This window comes from Mobula birostris, chromosome 4 (genome assembly GCF_030028105.1).
Source record: "Mobula birostris isolate sMobBir1 chromosome 4, sMobBir1.hap1, whole genome shotgun sequence".
NCBI classification, from domain to species: domain Eukaryota; kingdom Metazoa; phylum Chordata; class Chondrichthyes; order Myliobatiformes; family Myliobatidae; genus Mobula; species Mobula birostris.
Genome location: NC_092373.1, coordinates 173433209 through 173451588, shown reverse-complemented (window position 1 = coordinate 173451588; position 18380 = coordinate 173433209). Strand labels below are relative to the sequence as shown.

The window sequence follows — 18380 nt, the reverse complement described above, 5'->3', positions numbered from 1 at the left end:
GCTTCCCAGTCCACTAACTTCCTGCTAGTCTTTGCAATATTGTATGCCCTCTCTGTGTATTCCTTTTGGTTCTTTTCCCAGCTCCCTTGTTGTCCCAGTTCCAGTTTCCCATTTACTCTGCATTTATTTTATTGTGGTCTAGCTAATTCCTTTGGGATGAGTTACCCAGACATCCCACCCTGCAAAATCTAATTTCAGGGAGGTAGCACCCCCGCTCCCCGCAACCCCATATCCCTCCCCCCCCCACGGTCTACCTCCAAGGGTGTATGTAGTACTTTGTTTAGTGATTTTGTCTAATCTGTAAACCAAGCTGGGTATATGCAGAAAATGTGACATTAAGATATGTACTTATATTATATTATATTATCATGTTTATTCATTACAACTTTAAGCAAGTCTACAGGGAGTTTGACCTCATCACGTAGGACATCAACAGCGTAGCTCCTTAGCAGCCAGCCAGCTAGTTTAAATAACGTTAGCTATGCTAATGAATGAATGACACCTGTTAAACTCACCTCGACATGTCTTTTACATTTTAACCCACAATGGGCAATAGAAAAGTCACTGTTGCAAATAGTGCAGCGAGCAACACTGTCATTATTTTTGAGGTCGACTGTAAAGCCCATCCACAGAGAAAATTTATAGGTCTACTTAGCAGGGGGCCGCAATCGTTTTTGCACCGCAGACCGGTTTAATATTGACAATATTCTTGCGGACCGGCCGACGGGGGGGGCAGGGGTATTAATCATAACCGGAATATAGGTGATAAGTCAATCGCATCATAACATTTTAAGTAACGTTTGGATATTAAACACACAGCGCATATTTTCCCCGTATGAACATATAAACACACCAATATCGCTGAATCAGTGGGAGCCCTGGGCTTATTTTCCTGCAACAACACGGTCCTATCGAGGGGTGTTGGGAGACAGCGATACTTGAAGGGGGTTCCTTATGTCCAGTCTATTCTGCAATTTGGTTTTCGTTGCATTCATTGCAGAAAACCCTGCTTCACAGAAGTATGTTGGAAATGGAAACAATGTTTTCAGTGCTTTCGTGGCTATCTCAGGATATTCAGCCTTGACTTTGATCCAGAATGCTGGCAGAGATGTTATGTCAAACATACTTTTCAGCCTGCTGTCATTTGCAGTTTGAGGAGTTGATCTTTTTCCCGCGCTGACATGGATGATTCACCGGAGACATTCACTAATGGGTCACGGACCCATTCCTTTGCTTGTCTCGGGTCACTGATGATCTCACGTGCGTTAAAATTCAACAGTGCGTGACAGGGAATGAGGAAAGGTGCAGCTGACTCATATGGTTTCATATCGCCAAATCACATTGTTTCCTTGCAGCCCGGTGGTTGGGACGACTCTTAGCATGAAGAAAGACCAATCAGGATGCTCACTCTCCCTCTCAAAAAGAATCTATTTCCAGGATATTGTATATAATTTCCGGGCGTCAGGGAGCCACTACCGATATGCGGGAGACTCCCGGAACTTCCGGGAGAGGTGGGATGTCTGAGTTACCTCAGTTCACACAAACTCGCAATGATTTTGTCAGCGAACTATTGAGCCAGACAAGCCCACGTGGATAGGAGTTTTGGGTTAAACATATGTAATGGGACTAGTTTAGATGGGTACCTGGTCAGCGTGGGTGAGTTGGTATCTTTCGATGCTGTTGTACTCTTCGCTGTATCTGCTATCATACAAGTAACCATCTATGCTAATATCAGTTACCAGCATTCAGCCTTCTACACTTTGACAGTTCAAGTGTTGGTCCAGGTACTGCTTAAACATGGTGAAAGTATTTGCCTCCGTTGACCACTCAGGCAAATGTGTTGCAGATTCCAGCCATCTTTAAGGTGTAATAAAAACTACCCCCCCCATCGTATTTTTAACCCTTCACTCTTATCTTGTATTCTCTGCTTGTAGACACCTCTGCCATAGCGAAGGCTTTCCAATGCCTCACATAATCTTGTCAGGTTCCCCTTAATCTCCACCGGTGCAAGGAAAACACACTCAGCCTGTCCAGTAACTCATCAACCAAAGCACTTCATTCTCACAATGTCCCAGTTCTGCTCCATGCCACAGCTATTGGAGGTACATAAATATCCCAGATGCCTTCTTCACTCCCTTCCCTACTTGTGTTGTAACCAACACAGATTCTTGGACTTGTACACCAAGGTCCTCTCCGTCTCTAGAACTCCTCCATTCATTGTGAATGTCCTCAGCAATCCAGCTGCACCATGGGAAGCAGAAAAGAGTTGCTTTTTGAGTTGAAAACCCTTAGTCAGGAGTGTGAAGGTGGGGGAGACGTGTCTGATTGTGTAAATCTGCATTGACCATGGAGATAAACTGTAAAATGGGTTATCTGACCACTGATGAATGGGAGCAGTTAGAGGGTGAGAACATAGAACAATCCCCCTCCACTTCCCCCTTCCTCCCCCACCACGTCCCCCTTCCTCCTCCACCACTTCCCCCTTCCTCCCCCTCGCCACTTCCTCCTTCCTCCCCCACCACTTCCCCATTCCTCCCCCTCGCCACTTCCCCCTTCCTCCCCCACCACTTCCCTATTCCTCCCCCTCGCCACTTCCCATTTGTCCCCCTCCACTTACCCCCTCACCCTCACCGTAACCCTGCGCTTCCTCCCCATCCTCTTCCCTCACCCTTCCCTCCACTCCCCATACTCCCCCACCACTTCCCCACATCGTCCCCCTCCACTGCCCCCTTCCTCCCCTTCCCCATCTTCCCCTCCCCTTTCCCCTTCCTCATCCTCCCATCCCTTCCCCTTCCTCCCCCTCCCCTTCCCCTTCCTACCCCCTCCCCTTCCCCATCCTCCCCTCCCCTTCCCCGACCTCCCCTCCCCTTCCCCCTTCCTCCCCTCCCCTTCCCCGTCTTCCCCTCCCCTTTGCCATCCTGCCCCTCCCCTTCCCCATCCTCCTCTCCCCTTCCCCATCCTCCTCTCCCCTTCCCCTTCCTACCCTCTCCCCTTCCTCATCCTCCTCCCCTTCCCCTACCCCCTCCCCTTCCCCTACCCCCTCCCCTTCCCTTCCCCCTCCCCACCCCATCCTCCTCTCCCCTTCCCCCTTCCTACCTCCTCCCCTTCCCCATCCTCCTACTCCCTTCCCCATCTTCCCCTCCCCTTCCTCATCCTCCTCTCCCCTTCCCCTTCCTACCTCCTCCCCTTCCCCTTTCCTACCCCCTTCCCCATCCTCCCCCACCCCTTCCTCCTTCCTACCCCTTCCCTTCCCCCTTCCTACCCCCTCACCTTCCCCATTTCCTACCCCCTCACCTTCCCCCTTCCTACCCCTCCCCTTCCCCTTCCTACCCCCTCACCTTCCCCCTTCCTATTCCCTCCTCTTCCCCATTTCCTACCCCCTCCCCTTCCCTCTTCCTACCCCCTCACCTTCCCCTTCCCCATCCTCCCCTCCCCTTCCCATTCTCCTTCCTCACTTCCCCATCCTTGTACATGTCATCTCCCTCCACTCTTTCACTCTCCACTCTTCTACCTTCCTTCCACCCTCCCCTCCTCCACCCCCTCCCCCTTCGCCCCCCCCAGCTTGCCACCCCACTCTGCCCGCCCTCTACTGCTGCCAACCTGCTTCCTTCCTCTCGCCACCATGCCCCCCCACTCTCCCCTCCTCTTCTTTCCCTCTACACCACTCACATCATTATACTGGTGCCTCACTGAGGCATGTTTCTCTTTATTTTATATTTCCAGTAACTGCAGATTTAAAAACTTTTCATTGTGTAGGTGCCTGTCAAACTCAGTCACCCCAAAGTGCGTTACCTCACATTCATGAAGATTTTATTCCATCTGTGGCTATCTTGCCTACTGATCAATATCCTCTTTACTATCAACACTGCCATGTATTGTTATGTCAGCTGTCAACGTACTAATTGTACCTCTGTGGTGTTGTGACAGTAGGATGAGATGGTATTGCCTGATAAAATTGGTTACACCAGCTGCTCAGTACATTGTCTTCTTGTAATCTATTTCACAACTTAACACTTTTCTTACCCTAAATGAGCAAGCATAAGTCCATAATTTAAAGAGTCTATGTATTTTGGCTACTCTGATTAGCAGATTTGTCTACGGTTAACTTCACATTTCTTGAACAAGAGAAAATCTGCAGATATGTTGCTCACTTTTCTTGAGCCAAGTTTTGAACATCATAATCATTCTTTGCCCTTCAAGAATATCTCTTGATATTCATTATTTAAAGATTATACAGTAATTACTGTATTTCTGAATGTGAGGGCTTCCAAAATCAATAACCATATTTTCTAAAGTACAGCAGTAGCAACACTTCAGAATTGACAGTAAGGCCCATTGAGACAATCTGATGTAATGAAATATATAATTTGAAATATGAAATATATAAAACCTATACTCTACCTCTTCCTTTGATTTCCAAGTTCTTTTTTAAGTTAACTTCAAAGAATAGAATATTTTATAAACTAATGAGTGACTTTGGCAGGTGATTGGTTCTTGCTGGTGGGCAGTGACAATTTGCCATTTGTCTTTGCCCACCAGCGTCTGATGGGTTACGCGGTCCCTGATTCCCGTGTACGATACTGTCAGACACCAAGCAATGTTTTATTTGTGTGGATTGATTTTTTTCCTCATTAAATAACAAGTGCACATTACTTCCTAGCTTACTGGATATCTTGGCTGCCAGGAAAGAGCCTATTGGTTTGAAAGGACAAGTGCTGGTAGATGGTGTTCCACAACCTGCTGACTTTAAATGTACCTCTGGTTATGTTGTGCAGGTGAGAATGTTTCCTTTCTGAAAAAAAGACATTTAAAATATTTTTCAAACACACCACCATTCTGTCCACTATACCAGCCGGGAGTGGTCAGCCATTTTAATTCCAGTTTCCATTTCCACACCGACATGTCTGTCTACAGCCTCCTCTACTGCCAAGTTGAAGCTAGGTGTAGATTAGAGAAACAGCATCTCATATTCTGCCTTGGTAGTCTCCAACCTGATAGCATGAACATTGATTTCTCTAACCCCCTTTTCCTTTTTGCCCCCTTATCTCACTGGCCCCATCTCTCTCCTCCCCAACACTCTTGATTTGCCCATCACCGACACATTCCTCCCACCACTTCACCTCCATCCCTTTATTCCACGGTCTACTCTCCTGTGAGATTCCATCTTCTTCAGTCCTTTGTCAATTCCGTCTATCACCTCTCTGCTTCTTGTATCATGCTCACCTCTTTCACCTGCCTATCACCTCCACCCGCTCACCTGGATCCACCCCTTCCTGCTGTTTTTTATACCCCTCTTTCTTTACAGCCCAGATGAAGGTCTCGATCCAGAATGTTGACTGTCTATTTCCTTCGTAAGTGCTGCCTGACCTGCTGAGATCCTCCAACACTTTGTGTGTTGCTCCTGATTTTCAGCATCTGTATTCTCTTGTGTTCCCATTTTGATGTGCTGACGTGTCTTGGATGCCCCATGTGACACGTTCTTCTCATTGCAAAGATTGACATGACTATTATGGAATAGTGGGGGGAGGCTGGTGCACAATTGGCCACTTGAGGTCTCGATGAGGTGTTTAGATCTGAATTCTTCCACTGTTGTGAGAACCTAGCAAATACAAGCGTGATGATAGTAGCTACCATTTGCAGAAGGAAGTCCCTCATTTCTACCTGTAGTGATATTTCCTGGTCATTTCTGGAGAGGGTGGCCTAACTTTTAAGATAGTTCCAAACCAGCAAAATAGTTTTGCTCTGTCAGCTCCATGAACTTCATTTGAGAAACATTTTGCTACAAAACTTGCCATGACATTGTGAAGATGCATGGGGTGCTCTATAATTATCCAAGTCTACTGCTTTCTTCATTTCTGAGTGATTGAAATGTCAGTGTTCTGTGTGTTATTTTAGGCTTGGCTTAATGGTGATTTTTCTATTCTGGTTAATCCTGTTAGTGGTTAGTCCTGACGAAGGGTCTTGGCCTGAAACGTCGACTATACTTCTTCCTATAGATGCTGCCTGGCCTGCTGCGTTCCACCAGCATTTTGTGTGTGTTGTTTCTATTCTGGTGCCTGTTGGCTTATAGCTATTGTTCGCTTTGTCTTTCAGGATGACGTGGTGATGGGCACACTGACGGTGAGAGAGAATTTGCAATTTTCGGCTGCTCTGCGTTTGCCAACTAGTATTCGCAATAAGGAAAAGAATGAAAGGATTAACCAGATCATTAAAGAGTTGGGACTGTCCAAAGTAGCAGACACCAAGGTATGTCACCATCTTTTTTTGTCGAAAATGTAAAGTGTCCTTTTTGCCATTTTTATCTGCGAGACTTAAGGAACCAGAATTTGCTGTGAAAATAAGAGTGTTTAGAACATAGTAATAGAATTGTGTGTGAAAGAGATGGTGATTTGTCATGGAATGGTGGACAGTTTCTCTCATCGATCCTCACAAAAAAAACCAAATATATTACTGTCTGCCAGCAACTCCCTGACAATGAATTAGGTTTTATCTTTTCCATTGTCTCCCACCTTCCCATATCTCAGTCCCTTTTCTCTGTCCAATTTGATTCCCGTTCGTATTTCTTCATCTTATTTCTAACTCCTTATCTCTCAACAGTTATGAGGATGCATTATTATTCACAATGTTTGGGAGGCCCCTAATATCCTATTGCCCTCTTTCTGTTAGCAGTTAGGCTTTCAGAAAATACCATAATCTACGAGGGGTGATTGATAAGTTCGTGGCCTAAGGTAGAAGGAGTCAATTTTAGAAAACCTAGCACAAATTTATTTCTCAACATAGTCCCCTCCTACATGTACACACTTAGTCCAGCCGTCATGGAGCATACGGATCCCTTCTTTGTAGAAGTGGGCCACAGCAAGGGTGAGTGATAAGTTCATGGCCTAAGGTAGAAGGAGATGAGTTATTAACTTCAAACATTCTGCATTATCACTCAAAGAGTTGAACTGCACGTGCATGTAACGAAAGCGACTTGGACCTCCAGGTGGTCCACAGCAGGGGTGATTGATAAGTTTGTGGCCTAAGGTAGAAGGAGATGAGTTATACAGCTCTTGTTACATGCATGTGCAGTTCAACTCTTTGAGTGAAAATGCAGAAAATTTGAAGTTAATAACTCATCTCCTTCTACCTTAGGCCATGAACCTATCAATCACTCCTGCTGTGGACCACTTCTGGAGGTCCAAGACTCCGACTTCTACAAAGAAGGGATCAGTATGCTCCTCAACCACTGGACTAAGTGTGTAAAAGTAGGAAAAATAAATGTGCTTGATTTTCTAAAATAGACTCCTTCTACCTTAGGCCACAAACTTATCAATCACCCCTTGTAAAGGGTTGACCTGATTCACAGCAAGGTGGAGATGTACAACCCACAAAAAAAAGTGTTCAAGAGTTAGTTTTTGAAAGCAGAGTTACTTTCATTTTAAGCCATGTGTAGCAGCAGGAATGTATAATCCCCTCCCCTCCAACAATTTCACCCCATATATATTTGTCGATGGGACAATTGGTCCTCAGATCTATCAACCTGTGTCTTTAGTGACCCCATCATAATTTTATTTCCACATTATCATCCAGAATATGTAACTATAGCTTTGTCCCATTTCATTCGGTGATGGTCATAATCTGTTTGCATTGCCTGCATTTTTTTTTGGTGTGTGCCTGCGTGCATGCAAGTCTGCGAGTCTGTGCATGTGCGTCTGTGTGTCCGTGTGTGCGTCTGTGATGATGTCTTTCTCATGGCTTTTTACAAGGTGTGGAGCGAGAGAGATAGAGAGAGACAGACTGCGGCGTGCCACTCCCCTCACAGACATTTTCGCAGTATTTTCCCTTTATTTTACGAGGTCGACTTGCATTCCCGACACTCAATCCGGCACGGATGGAAAGCGTAGTCAGGGGCGGACCCAACTGGTTTCGAACCTGGGAACCTCCGCTCCCAGGTCTGGCGCCGATGTCGTTGCACCACCAACCGGCCCTGCCTGCGTTTCTTGTTACTTCCTAATGGACTTAAATACCATGAACTCTGCAATTCCCCGTTAGTGGGACATGAAGTTATGGATTTGTTGAAACACAGCTTCACCCTTACGAAAGTGGGAAACAGCCCCATTTAAAAACTCTTTTCTCTTTTTTTAAATTTAATTTTATTTTTATTTGGATAAGGTATTCACAAGTAATACACAAACTTCTTTTTACATATATAACTTCTTCCATTTTTTATGTGAGTAAATCTATATTAATTTGTACATTCACAAGTGCACATTGAGATAATGTAAAAATAATTAGGCACTCAAATAGATGTTTATGTGCAATTGTAATTCCACTCTATTAAACTAAATAATGATAATAGTTGTTATAAAAAATATTAATAATAATGGTTGAATACTAATTTCCATGTATCTCTTCTGGTCCATTTCTTTCTGGTCCAAAATTTCCCCAGATCTTTTCGTTACTTGTGTTAATTCCACATTTTCCAAAAAAAAGAACAGTGAACATTCGAGCCAAGGGTGCTTACGTTAACACTATTACTATGTTGGTGAGACAAACAGTATAAACCATTAGGAGAGTCATCTAAAGTCTGCTCGCTTTGAGGTTATAAATTCAATCCATTTATTCCAAATTTGATAAAATTTTTCCTTTTGAATTCTCAGAGAGTAGATCATCTTTTCCATTGTAAGTATTTCCAAAATGATTTCATGCCAATCCTCTAATGTAGGTGATGTTGGATTTAACCACTTTCTGGAGATTGATTTCTTACTTGCCGCTAAAAGGGCCTGTATATCTTTCTTCTGTTCCAAAAACAATACATACCCCAAGTGCAGAGTCTCAAAGTTCAGAGGTATCTGAGTCTTAAGTACCTTAACTAATGTTCTGTGAATATCTTCCCAATATAAACTTAACTTAGGGCAATCCCAAAAAATATGGAAATGATTTGCCTCCTTGGAGCCACACCTTCTCCAACACGCCACGTTTGTGTCTTTATATTTTTCCTGGTATGGGGTCTTGAAGTATCTTTTAATATTTTTCCAACAATGTTCTCTCCAAATCAAAGAGTTAATTGAAGACCACTGGAAGCTGCATATTTTCCCCCAAGCCTCCTCTGAAAGTACCAACCCCGCTTCTTTCTCCCACTTCTCTTTAATATACAATGTGTTTTCATTTTTTGCATGAGAGAGGGCATTATATAATCGAAAAATTGATTTACTTGGTATTGAACTGTAAGCCGAATTCAGAATCTTGAACAAATTCTAATTCTACTGTTGATAAGTCTGTATATCTAAAACTCTGGTTAACATGATGTTGTACTTGAAGGTACCTAAAAAAGTCATTGTGTTCTAGGCCATATTTGTCCTGCAGGGATTGAAAACTTTGTAATACACTTTTATGTGTGACTGAGAGGTAGGTTGTAAGGCCCTTCTTTATTGACAGTTCAAATCTTTTATCTCCTGTGCTGGGAAGAAATTCGGTATCATAAGCACACAGTCTGAAAAGTTTTGACATGTTATTGATTCCATATGAATTAGCCACCTTCTGCCATACTTTTAATGTGAGATTTATCCAGCTGTTTTTAATCTTTTCCAATTGGGCCATCAATCCTTTGTCCGCAATTGAGGCCTGTAGAGGAAAACTGTCAATCAATCCAAATTCTATTTCGTTCCATCTAGTGTTGTATTCCCTATTGCACCAATATAACAGAGGGGTTATCTGTGAAGAATAAAAATAATTTCTCAAACAAGGAAGAGCCATACCTCCTCCTTCCTTTCCTAACTGTAAGGTGTTAAATCGGATTCTAGGTTTCTTTCCTTGCCAGATAAAGCGGGAAATCCATTTGTCCCATTCCCTGATTTGATTATCATCCACCTCGACAGGTAAAGTCCGGAAAAGGTAAAGGAACTGAGGGAGAATATTCATTTTCATGGTATTTATCCTTGAATTTAAACTTAAAAAGGGGTTAAGATTCCGCCTATGTATATCTGCTTTTATCTCTGAAATTAATGGCCCATAATTTACCTGTGACAATGTTGAAAGATCTTTTGGCAGGATTATTCCTAAATATTTTAATAATTTAGCTTCCCACTTAAGATCATATGTATCCTGCAGTTTAAGGACAAAACTTGCGTTTTCTGTACATTAATGTTATAACCTGATATTTTCCCGAACTCATCCAACAGTGTAAACAATCTTATAAATGATTTTTCTGGTTCACTCAAATAGACTAAAATGTCATCTGTGAATAGCGCCACCTTCTGTTCAATCCCTGCCACCTTGATACCTTTTACAATTTCACTCTGTCTTATTAGTTGGGCAAGAGGTTCAATGTATAGTGCAAGAAGGAGAGGAGAAATTGGGCATCCCTGTCTGGTTCCTCTCTCTAAAATAAAAGAGTCAGAGAGGTCCCCATTTATCTTAATTCAAGCTGTAGGGCTGTCATATAAAGTCTGGATTACTTTAATAAACTTTTCTTGAAAGCTGAATCTTCCTAACACTCTGTATAGGAACACTCAACTAACTGAATCAAAAGCTTTCTCAGTGTCTAATCCTCCTACCATTGTCTCTGTCCCGTTCTTAATAACCTGTTCTAGTATGTGTAAAGTTCTCCTTATGTTGTCCTGAGTTTGTCTTTGCTGAATGAATCCAGTCTGGTCTAAGTGGATGAAGCCAGGTAGAAGCTTTTCCAGTCTACGAGCTAATATAGATGTAAATAATTTATAATCCAAATTAAGGACACTGATTGGCTGGTAATTACCGCATTCTAGTTTATCTTTACCCTCTTTAGGAATAACCGAGATAGTCGCCTCTCTCCAGGAAGGTGGAATTTCTCCTCTCTGTAAGATCCAATTAAAGGTGTTAAGTAATAATGGAGCTAACTGTGACTTCAGCGATTTGTACCACCTGAGGTAAACTCATCAGAACCTGGAGACTTTCCAGCTTTTAATCTAAGGATGGCCACGTTCAGTTCTTTGGCAGTTACTGGCTCTAATAGGCATTCATTTTGTAAATCTGTGAGCTTGGGTAGTTCTAAAGAATTCAGAAAAGTGTCTATATGGGACTCACTGGAGGCCCGGGGTTGAGAGTACAGGTCTCGATAATATGTTGAATTTTCTGTATTGTATTCTCCACAAGCTTTGCTTTTGGATTCTTTATTTTATGAATTGTGTTGTCTGCTTGTTGTTTACGTAACTTATATGCTAATAATCTAGCTGATTTACTTCCTACTTCATAATTCTTCTGTCTCAGGTAAAGTAAGTTTCTTTGAGTTTCTAATGTGTATATATCATTGATTTCACTTTGCACTTTCTTAATTTCCTGTTTTAAATTAGAACTAATTTTGTTGCTATCTACAACTTGAAGTTGTTTTAATTTTCCTTGATGGTCTGCTAATTTTTGTGCATTGAATTTTTTCATGTGAGTAATAATGGAAATAATTTTCCCTCTCAGTACAGCTTTCAATGCATCCCATAAGATCACTGGTGATGCTTCTCCCGTGTCATTATCGTCTAAATATTCTTTGATTTCTCCCCTTAATCTCTCCGTTACTTTTGGGTTATTGAGTATATGTGAATTTAACCTCTATAGTGTTTTCCTCATTTTCCTTTCCAGAATTAGAGACGTAGAGACTGGACTATGGTCCGACAGATCAATTGTTGCAATATTACACTCTTTTATCCTGTACCTATCTATGTTAAATATAAAAAAGTCTATCCTTGAATAAACAATGAGGGAAAGAATAATGCGTATAGTCTTTACTAGTGGGGTGTGATTCCCTCCGCATATCTATAATTCCCAGCTCCTCCATCAATGAATTCACTTTCCTAGTCAGAGGTTTATTCTGAATAACTGTTCTTGAAGAATCTAATGCAGGGTTTAACCTAATATTAAAATATCCTCTGCAGATTACCACCCCTTGAGAGCTGACCATTAGGTCAAAAATGTGTCTATAGAATGATCATTCACAACCTGGTGGAGCATAAACATTCAACAATGTTATTTCAGTACCTTCTATTCTTCCTGTAATTTTTACAAATCGTCCGCCCTTGTCTTTAGTCTCTGAAATATGTTCATAATTAAGAGCACTTGATATTAAAGTAGCTACTTCTCTTTTGTGGCCCAATTTATATGATGAATAAAATATATGCTTAAAGCCCATTCTTTTTAATTTTGCATGTTCAGATTGGCTCATGTGCGTTTCCTGAATGAAAGCTATTTGTGCCCTCTCTTTTTTCAATTTAGACAATCTTATTTCTCTTAATTGGATTCAAAACCCCATTTACATTTTAGGAAATTATTTTTACCAGTTCAATTTGCATTTTTCTCTAATAGAGAAAAAAACACTGTCCTTTTCTAAACCAACAGTAAGCAATCCCTTCTCAACAGTAAACCAGAACATAAAACCAAACCCTAGGCATTTTTGAATGTAGAACGTTTGAAAATTTTTCCCGACTTCCAACAGTGAGGCCTGAGCCTCAGTTCAGAGGGATAACCCCCATCTCCAGTCTGTGTTCGAGGGCCCTCCGCAGTGTGAACAGCCATAGAGAACTCTCTCCTTTTCATGTCTCGACCGTATTGCTATCATTCAAGTTATTCCGTCTAGATTATTTTCAATTATCAGCTTTCATTTTACCCTTAAGTACCATTCACTCTTTTCAGACGTTTCTCAATTATTCTACACTCTCTGTACATTCGTGTCTGAATACTTGCAGCTTTTCCTTATAGCTTGACACTCTGGTTGGAGTGGAGTGTCCTCGCCGCACTGGCTGCCACGTCCACCGCCGAATCTTCTCCAGTAGTGACTCCGGTTGGGCGATAACTTTTATGGGTAATCCCCGAACCACCAGATCCAACGTTGCCTCTTTCACTGTAGCGTAGGTTTTTGTCCCTTCATCGTAAAAGACTCTTAGCCGAGCTGGATACAGGGTCTGAAATCTGATGTTGTTTTCCTTCAGGACCTTCCGTGTTTCCGCGTATTCCTTCCATCTGGCAAGGATCCCTGGTGTGTAATCGTGGTCTAAACTGATTTTACAGTTGTTCCACATAAAGCCTTTCTTTTGCCATGCCAGTTTAAGCACCTCTTCCTTCATTCTGTAACTGAGAAATCTGGCTAGAATCGATCTGGGCTGGGCATCTGCCAGGGATTGTGGTGCCAACGTGCGGTGAGCCCTTTCTATCTTTTGTGTCTGGTATTTCAAGGTTCTCTCTAAGCAGCTTCTCCACGAAGGGCATCACCAATCTGGGTTTACCTTCAGCTCCTTCGGGAACTCCATAGATCCTCACTTTTTCCCTTCTTGGTGTATTCGCTTCCACTGGAGCTGCTCTTGTAGCTTCAGCATTTCTCCCATCACTTCCTCTGCGCTTTGCAGCCTCTCCTCAGTCCCTACAATCCTTGCTTCGGCTTCATCTAACCTCAGATTAGTTTTTCCTGTTTCTCCTTTAATATCTTCCAGCTGTTTGTTGATATAGTGTCAGAAAACACGTATCTCTCTAAGATTCAAAGTCAGATTCACCCATTCTTCCACATTATCTCCGTCCTGGCTAGCCGTGGGGGAGCTAGGCCCCTCATCTTGCTGTGTCTTTTTATATTTATCAGCCTTCTGAGCGGACTTTTTATTCTTATACTTAGACTCCATCCTTGCCCCTTTTATTGATATAGTTTCCTACGCTGCCATTCTCTTGGTGACCCGGAAGTCCTCCTTAAAAACTCTTTTCAAGGATTTGGGTGCATCCTTCCTGATAACCAAACCAAATTCTTTCACATGCCTCTCCACCATAGTGGACATCTTCAAGAGGTGGTGTGTGAAGAAGATGCCATTATCACTAAGGACCCTCGCCATCTTGGACATTCCCCCTTCTCCTTACTGCCATCGGGGAGCCTGAAAACACACATTCAATGACTCAGGAGTAGCTTCTTCCCCACTGGCATCAGATTTCTCAACCTATGAACACCACCCCTTTATTCTTTTTATTTTGCACTTTTTGCTTTTTTTTTGGTAATTTATGGTAATTGTTATGTCTTTGCACTATTCTGCTGCCACATGGCAATGATTCTCATGTGATCTAAGTCAGTTATAATATTACAGCAAAATAGTTGTTGGAACAGATAATGAGAAACATTACGTTCAGCTCACGAATTACAAGGGATTTCAGGATTATCACAATCCTCTGACTTCAAAAGTAGCCCAGAAATTTCAAATGTCTCCTAAAGTTTTTTCCAGCCTGAAATGTTCCTAAATCCTTTGGTAATCCAATTAAGATAATTATCCAGCCTTCCCTTTATTAGCCGTCAGCCACCAATTCAGACCAAATTAATTTGTACTCCATTCATTCTCTTTCCACCCACTGCAGATATCATTCCTGAACCTAAAGAGCTTTATTTTCCTGAGTAATTATTTTGGGTCTGAATTATCTGAAAGATTTTCCAGTTTATTCTTTCAGCCTCTGTTTATTGAAGCTATTTTGAAACTGCTTTTGGCTGATGTCTGATGGTCTAAAAGTAAAGGACTTGCAGATAGAACATAGAAGAGTCCAGCACAGGAACAGCCCCTTTGCTGCACCAAACTCAGTCTCTTCTGCCTGCATATGATCTGTGACCCTCCATTCCTGCATATGCATGTGCTTATCTAAAAGCCTCTGAGACGCCACTATCATATTCGCTATCATCACTGCCTCCGGCAGTCCATTCCTGGCACCAGTCACTCCCTGTGCTTTTAAAAATAAAACTTGCCCTGCACATGTCCTTTAAAGTTTCCTCCCCTCTGCTTAGATGCACGTTCTCCGGTATTTACTACTTTGTTCAGTTCTGGTCACCTCACTGCAGGAAGGATGTAGATACTGTAGAGAGATTGCAGAGGAGATTTACAAGGATGCTGTCTGGATTGTAGAGCATTTCTTATGAGAATAAGCTGACTGAACTCGGCCTTTTGTCCTTGAAGCGACAGAGGATAAGAGGTGATCTAATAGAGGTGTATAAGATGATGAGAGGCATTGATCATGTGGATAGCTAGAGGTCTTTTCCCAGGGCTGAAACGGTTAACACAAGGGGGCATAGTTTTAAGGTGCTTGGAAGTAGGTACAGAGGGGATATCAGGGATAAGTTTCACACAGAGAGTGGTGAGTGCATGGAATAGGCTGCCGGCGACAGTGGTAGAGTTGAATACAATAGGGTCTTTTAAGAGACTTCTACGTGGAGCTTAGGAAAATAGAGGGCTATGCAGTAAGGAAATTCTAGTCAGTTTCTAGAGTAGGTTACATGGTCGGCACAACATTGTGGGCCGAAGGGCCTGTAATGTGCTGTAGATTTCTATGTTCTATATTCTATGGAGTGCTCTGGAAAAAGGGTTATAAGTGTCTGTCCTATCTACCCATCTCATAATCTTACAAATTTCTGTCAGTAGTATGAAAAGGATCCTTATCCTGAAAACATTGAGATACAGAGAGTACAGCAGACATTGGGATTTTAAAAATCAGAAAATACCTAAAATGCTCAATAGGTCAGTCAGCATCTTTGGAGAGAGGAAGAGTTGATGTTCAGATGGATTTATTTGTTAGAGGATGTTTTGTATTTTGTATCTGATCTACCAGTCTATGTCATCGTGGTCCTTGCACCATATAAACACTTATTTTGCATTCTTTTATTGTTTTATCTTGTACAGCTGCGTCACTACACTATTGGTCTGCATGAACAGTATGTAAGGTGTGCTTTTCTCTGTACCTCGGTAGATGTAACAAAAATAAACCAATTACCTACTCCCCTAGATGCAGGAGAGTTAACATCTAAAGGCTTTTAACATTAAAGGCAACATCAACATTAACATCAAATGCATCCTAAACCCAACAGAGTTAACATCAAGTGCATCCTAACCTCAGTCTTCATTGCAAAGCGAGTTAAAATTGCATTTCAATGGATAGAAACATAGAAAACCTACAGTACGTTATAGGGCCTTTGGCCCACAATGTTGCGTAGACCATGTAACCTACTCTAGAAGCTGTCTAGGGTGTTCCTACTGTATAGCCCTCTATTGTTGCTTTTAAGTCAGAATGTGGTGCATTCAAGCCCCTCTCCCCCCCCCCCCCCCCCCCAAATCTGATCAGGCTGCCACTTGCAGTTCAAGGCAATACATTTCCAAGTCAGGATGGTGCAGAATCAGAAAGAGATTTATTATTTTGATTTAGATTATGTGAAGTTTGTTGTTTTGTGGAGCAGTACAGTGCAAAGACTTAAAAGTGCAGTAATATCATAAGTAACAAGGAATAACTAGGTAGTGTTTGTAGGTTCTTGGATCATTAAGGTACTTAATAGTTTCGGAATCACTGAGTGTGACTGAGAGGAATCTGCTGGTAGTGGTGTTCTTGTACATCTGCTCATCTTTTTCCTCTTGGTGAAAATAACGAGCACAATTTGTAGATGTGCACACTCTAACCATCTGTGCTTGTGCTAGAGCAAATAAATATTTAGGGTGTTTGATGGAACAGTTGCTTTGTACTGAATGGAGTTGAGTTCTTTGTTTTGATATCATTAAATATGCTGAATAAAAACAGGCTTGTTCTTCCTTGCTAGACATTTTTCCTGCAGGATCTCTTGGGCTGTAATTCCCAATTGTTGCCAGTTTTCTGTTTTATTAAATTAATTTGTTTCTAATGAGGGACCTCATTGTCAGAAGTACCAACAAATCTTCAAGTAGCTGGAGATGAGTCCATGGCCAGAGCAGCCGTGATCTTATTGAATGGTGGAGCAGGCTCAATGTGTCAGATGGCCCATTCCTGCTCCTGTTTATTATGTTCTTGTGTTATATTCATATGTTCAGTTGGTTTCCCTCTTAATGATTGAAACAGGTTGGAACCCCATTTATTCGGGGAGTGTCTGGTGGAGAAAGGAAGAGGACAAACATTGGAATGGAGTTGATTATTGATCCATCCGTCTTGTTTTTGGACGAACCCACCACTGGACTGGACGCCAGCACAGCACTTTCCGTGCTACACCTGCTACAAAGGTGCCAAGCTATGCTATTGGGAGGGGGAGGGGGTGGAAAAGGGAGAGGAGATTATCTCAAAGGTATTGAATATAGATATCTCTCCCCATCCTATTACTGCTATCTTTGGATTACCTAAAATTTCCAGTAATCTTTCTCCTTCAGCCCGTAGAATGATTGCATTTCTTACTTTAATGGCGAAAAGATGTATTTTACAACATTGGAAAGAGACTAATGCTCCAACTACGTTCTTTTGGTTTTCCCAGACGATATTATGCTTAAATTTGGAGAAAATTAGAAGTAATCTTTATGATTCTTCAGTTAAATTCGAACAGACCTGGAGATCTTTTATTCAACATTTTCATTTAATGTAATTTTTTTTCTCTCGGTCCATATTTATATTCCCTTCTTGCTTTTTAACTGTTTTTAATGGAGGTCGGGTTTAAGGACGTGATTGTTTTAAATTGTTTAACTCTGCTTGATTCCTAGTTAGCCCATTGCTTTGCTTTTTAGTTTAGTTGCACGGTGGGTTTTTTGGGGGGATTTTTTTTGGGTTTTTTTCTCTCTTATTGATATATATAAAAATCAGCATACTATTATATTACCTTGTTATTTTATGTTTAAATTGCGCTGTTTGTATTAATTTTTTTCTGTATTAATATTTCCTGTAATATATTATATTCTAACAGTGTATTAGTGCCTATATGGTTTACCTTTTGTATACTAATTCAATAAAAAGATTTAAAAAGAAAGGAAGAGGGAGAGGAGGATAAATATACTACCTAAAGTAGAAATTTGAAAGGGGATACAGGCGAAGGTTTGTATTAATGTGGAAAGTAGCAATACATTAACTAACAAAATTGGAAGACACTGATGGTTCAAAGTGGCAAAGTGGATTGCAATGAGACAAAAAAATGAACTTGGCCTGGAGGAGGAGAAATTACTTGCCTCAGATTCGGTATCAAGACTTGTTGCCATTGAGAAATAAAGAAAATATTGACATCTTTGTGAATTCATTTAGGTTGTAAAATGTGTGAAGATTTTAGTTGGATAATTTTTAATATATTTCCTCAAAAATATTTAATTGGGAAAAGTGAGCACTTCAGACTGAGGGGAAAATTAACAGATCTCAGGGCGTATGGAAAAAGCAGGAAAGCTCTAAGAGCACCTTTCTGACAATGAAGTGAGTGGTTGGTCTGTAACAGTCTTGTGATTCTCAGCTTGCTGATGGCGTTTAAGGAAAATGTTTAAGGCTACAACAACAGGGTATACACTCAGTAGCCACTTTATTAGGTATATTTATATACTTCCTTATTCCGCCAGTCCTGCCTGAAATGTCGACTGTACTGTTTTCCATAGATGCTGCCTGGCCTGCTGGGTTCCTCTGGCATTTTGTGTGTGACACTTGTACACCTGCTTGTTACCTCT

The 18380-nt window shown here is 41.6% G+C and overlaps 1 protein-coding gene across 1 annotated transcript in view; it reads left to right on the top strand.

The window, feature by feature from the left end:
* Window positions 1-18380, top strand: part of abcg2a (ATP-binding cassette, sub-family G (WHITE), member 2a) — a 97071-nt gene that overhangs the window by 33181 nt on the left and 45510 nt on the right. The window contains exons 4-6 of the mRNA XM_072256483.1: window positions 4661-4775; window positions 6094-6246; window positions 16816-16973. Coding sequence (XP_072112584.1) covers window positions 4661-4775; window positions 6094-6246; window positions 16816-16973 — 426 coding nt within the window. The remainder of the gene's footprint in view (window positions 1-4660; window positions 4776-6093; window positions 6247-16815; window positions 16974-18380) is intronic.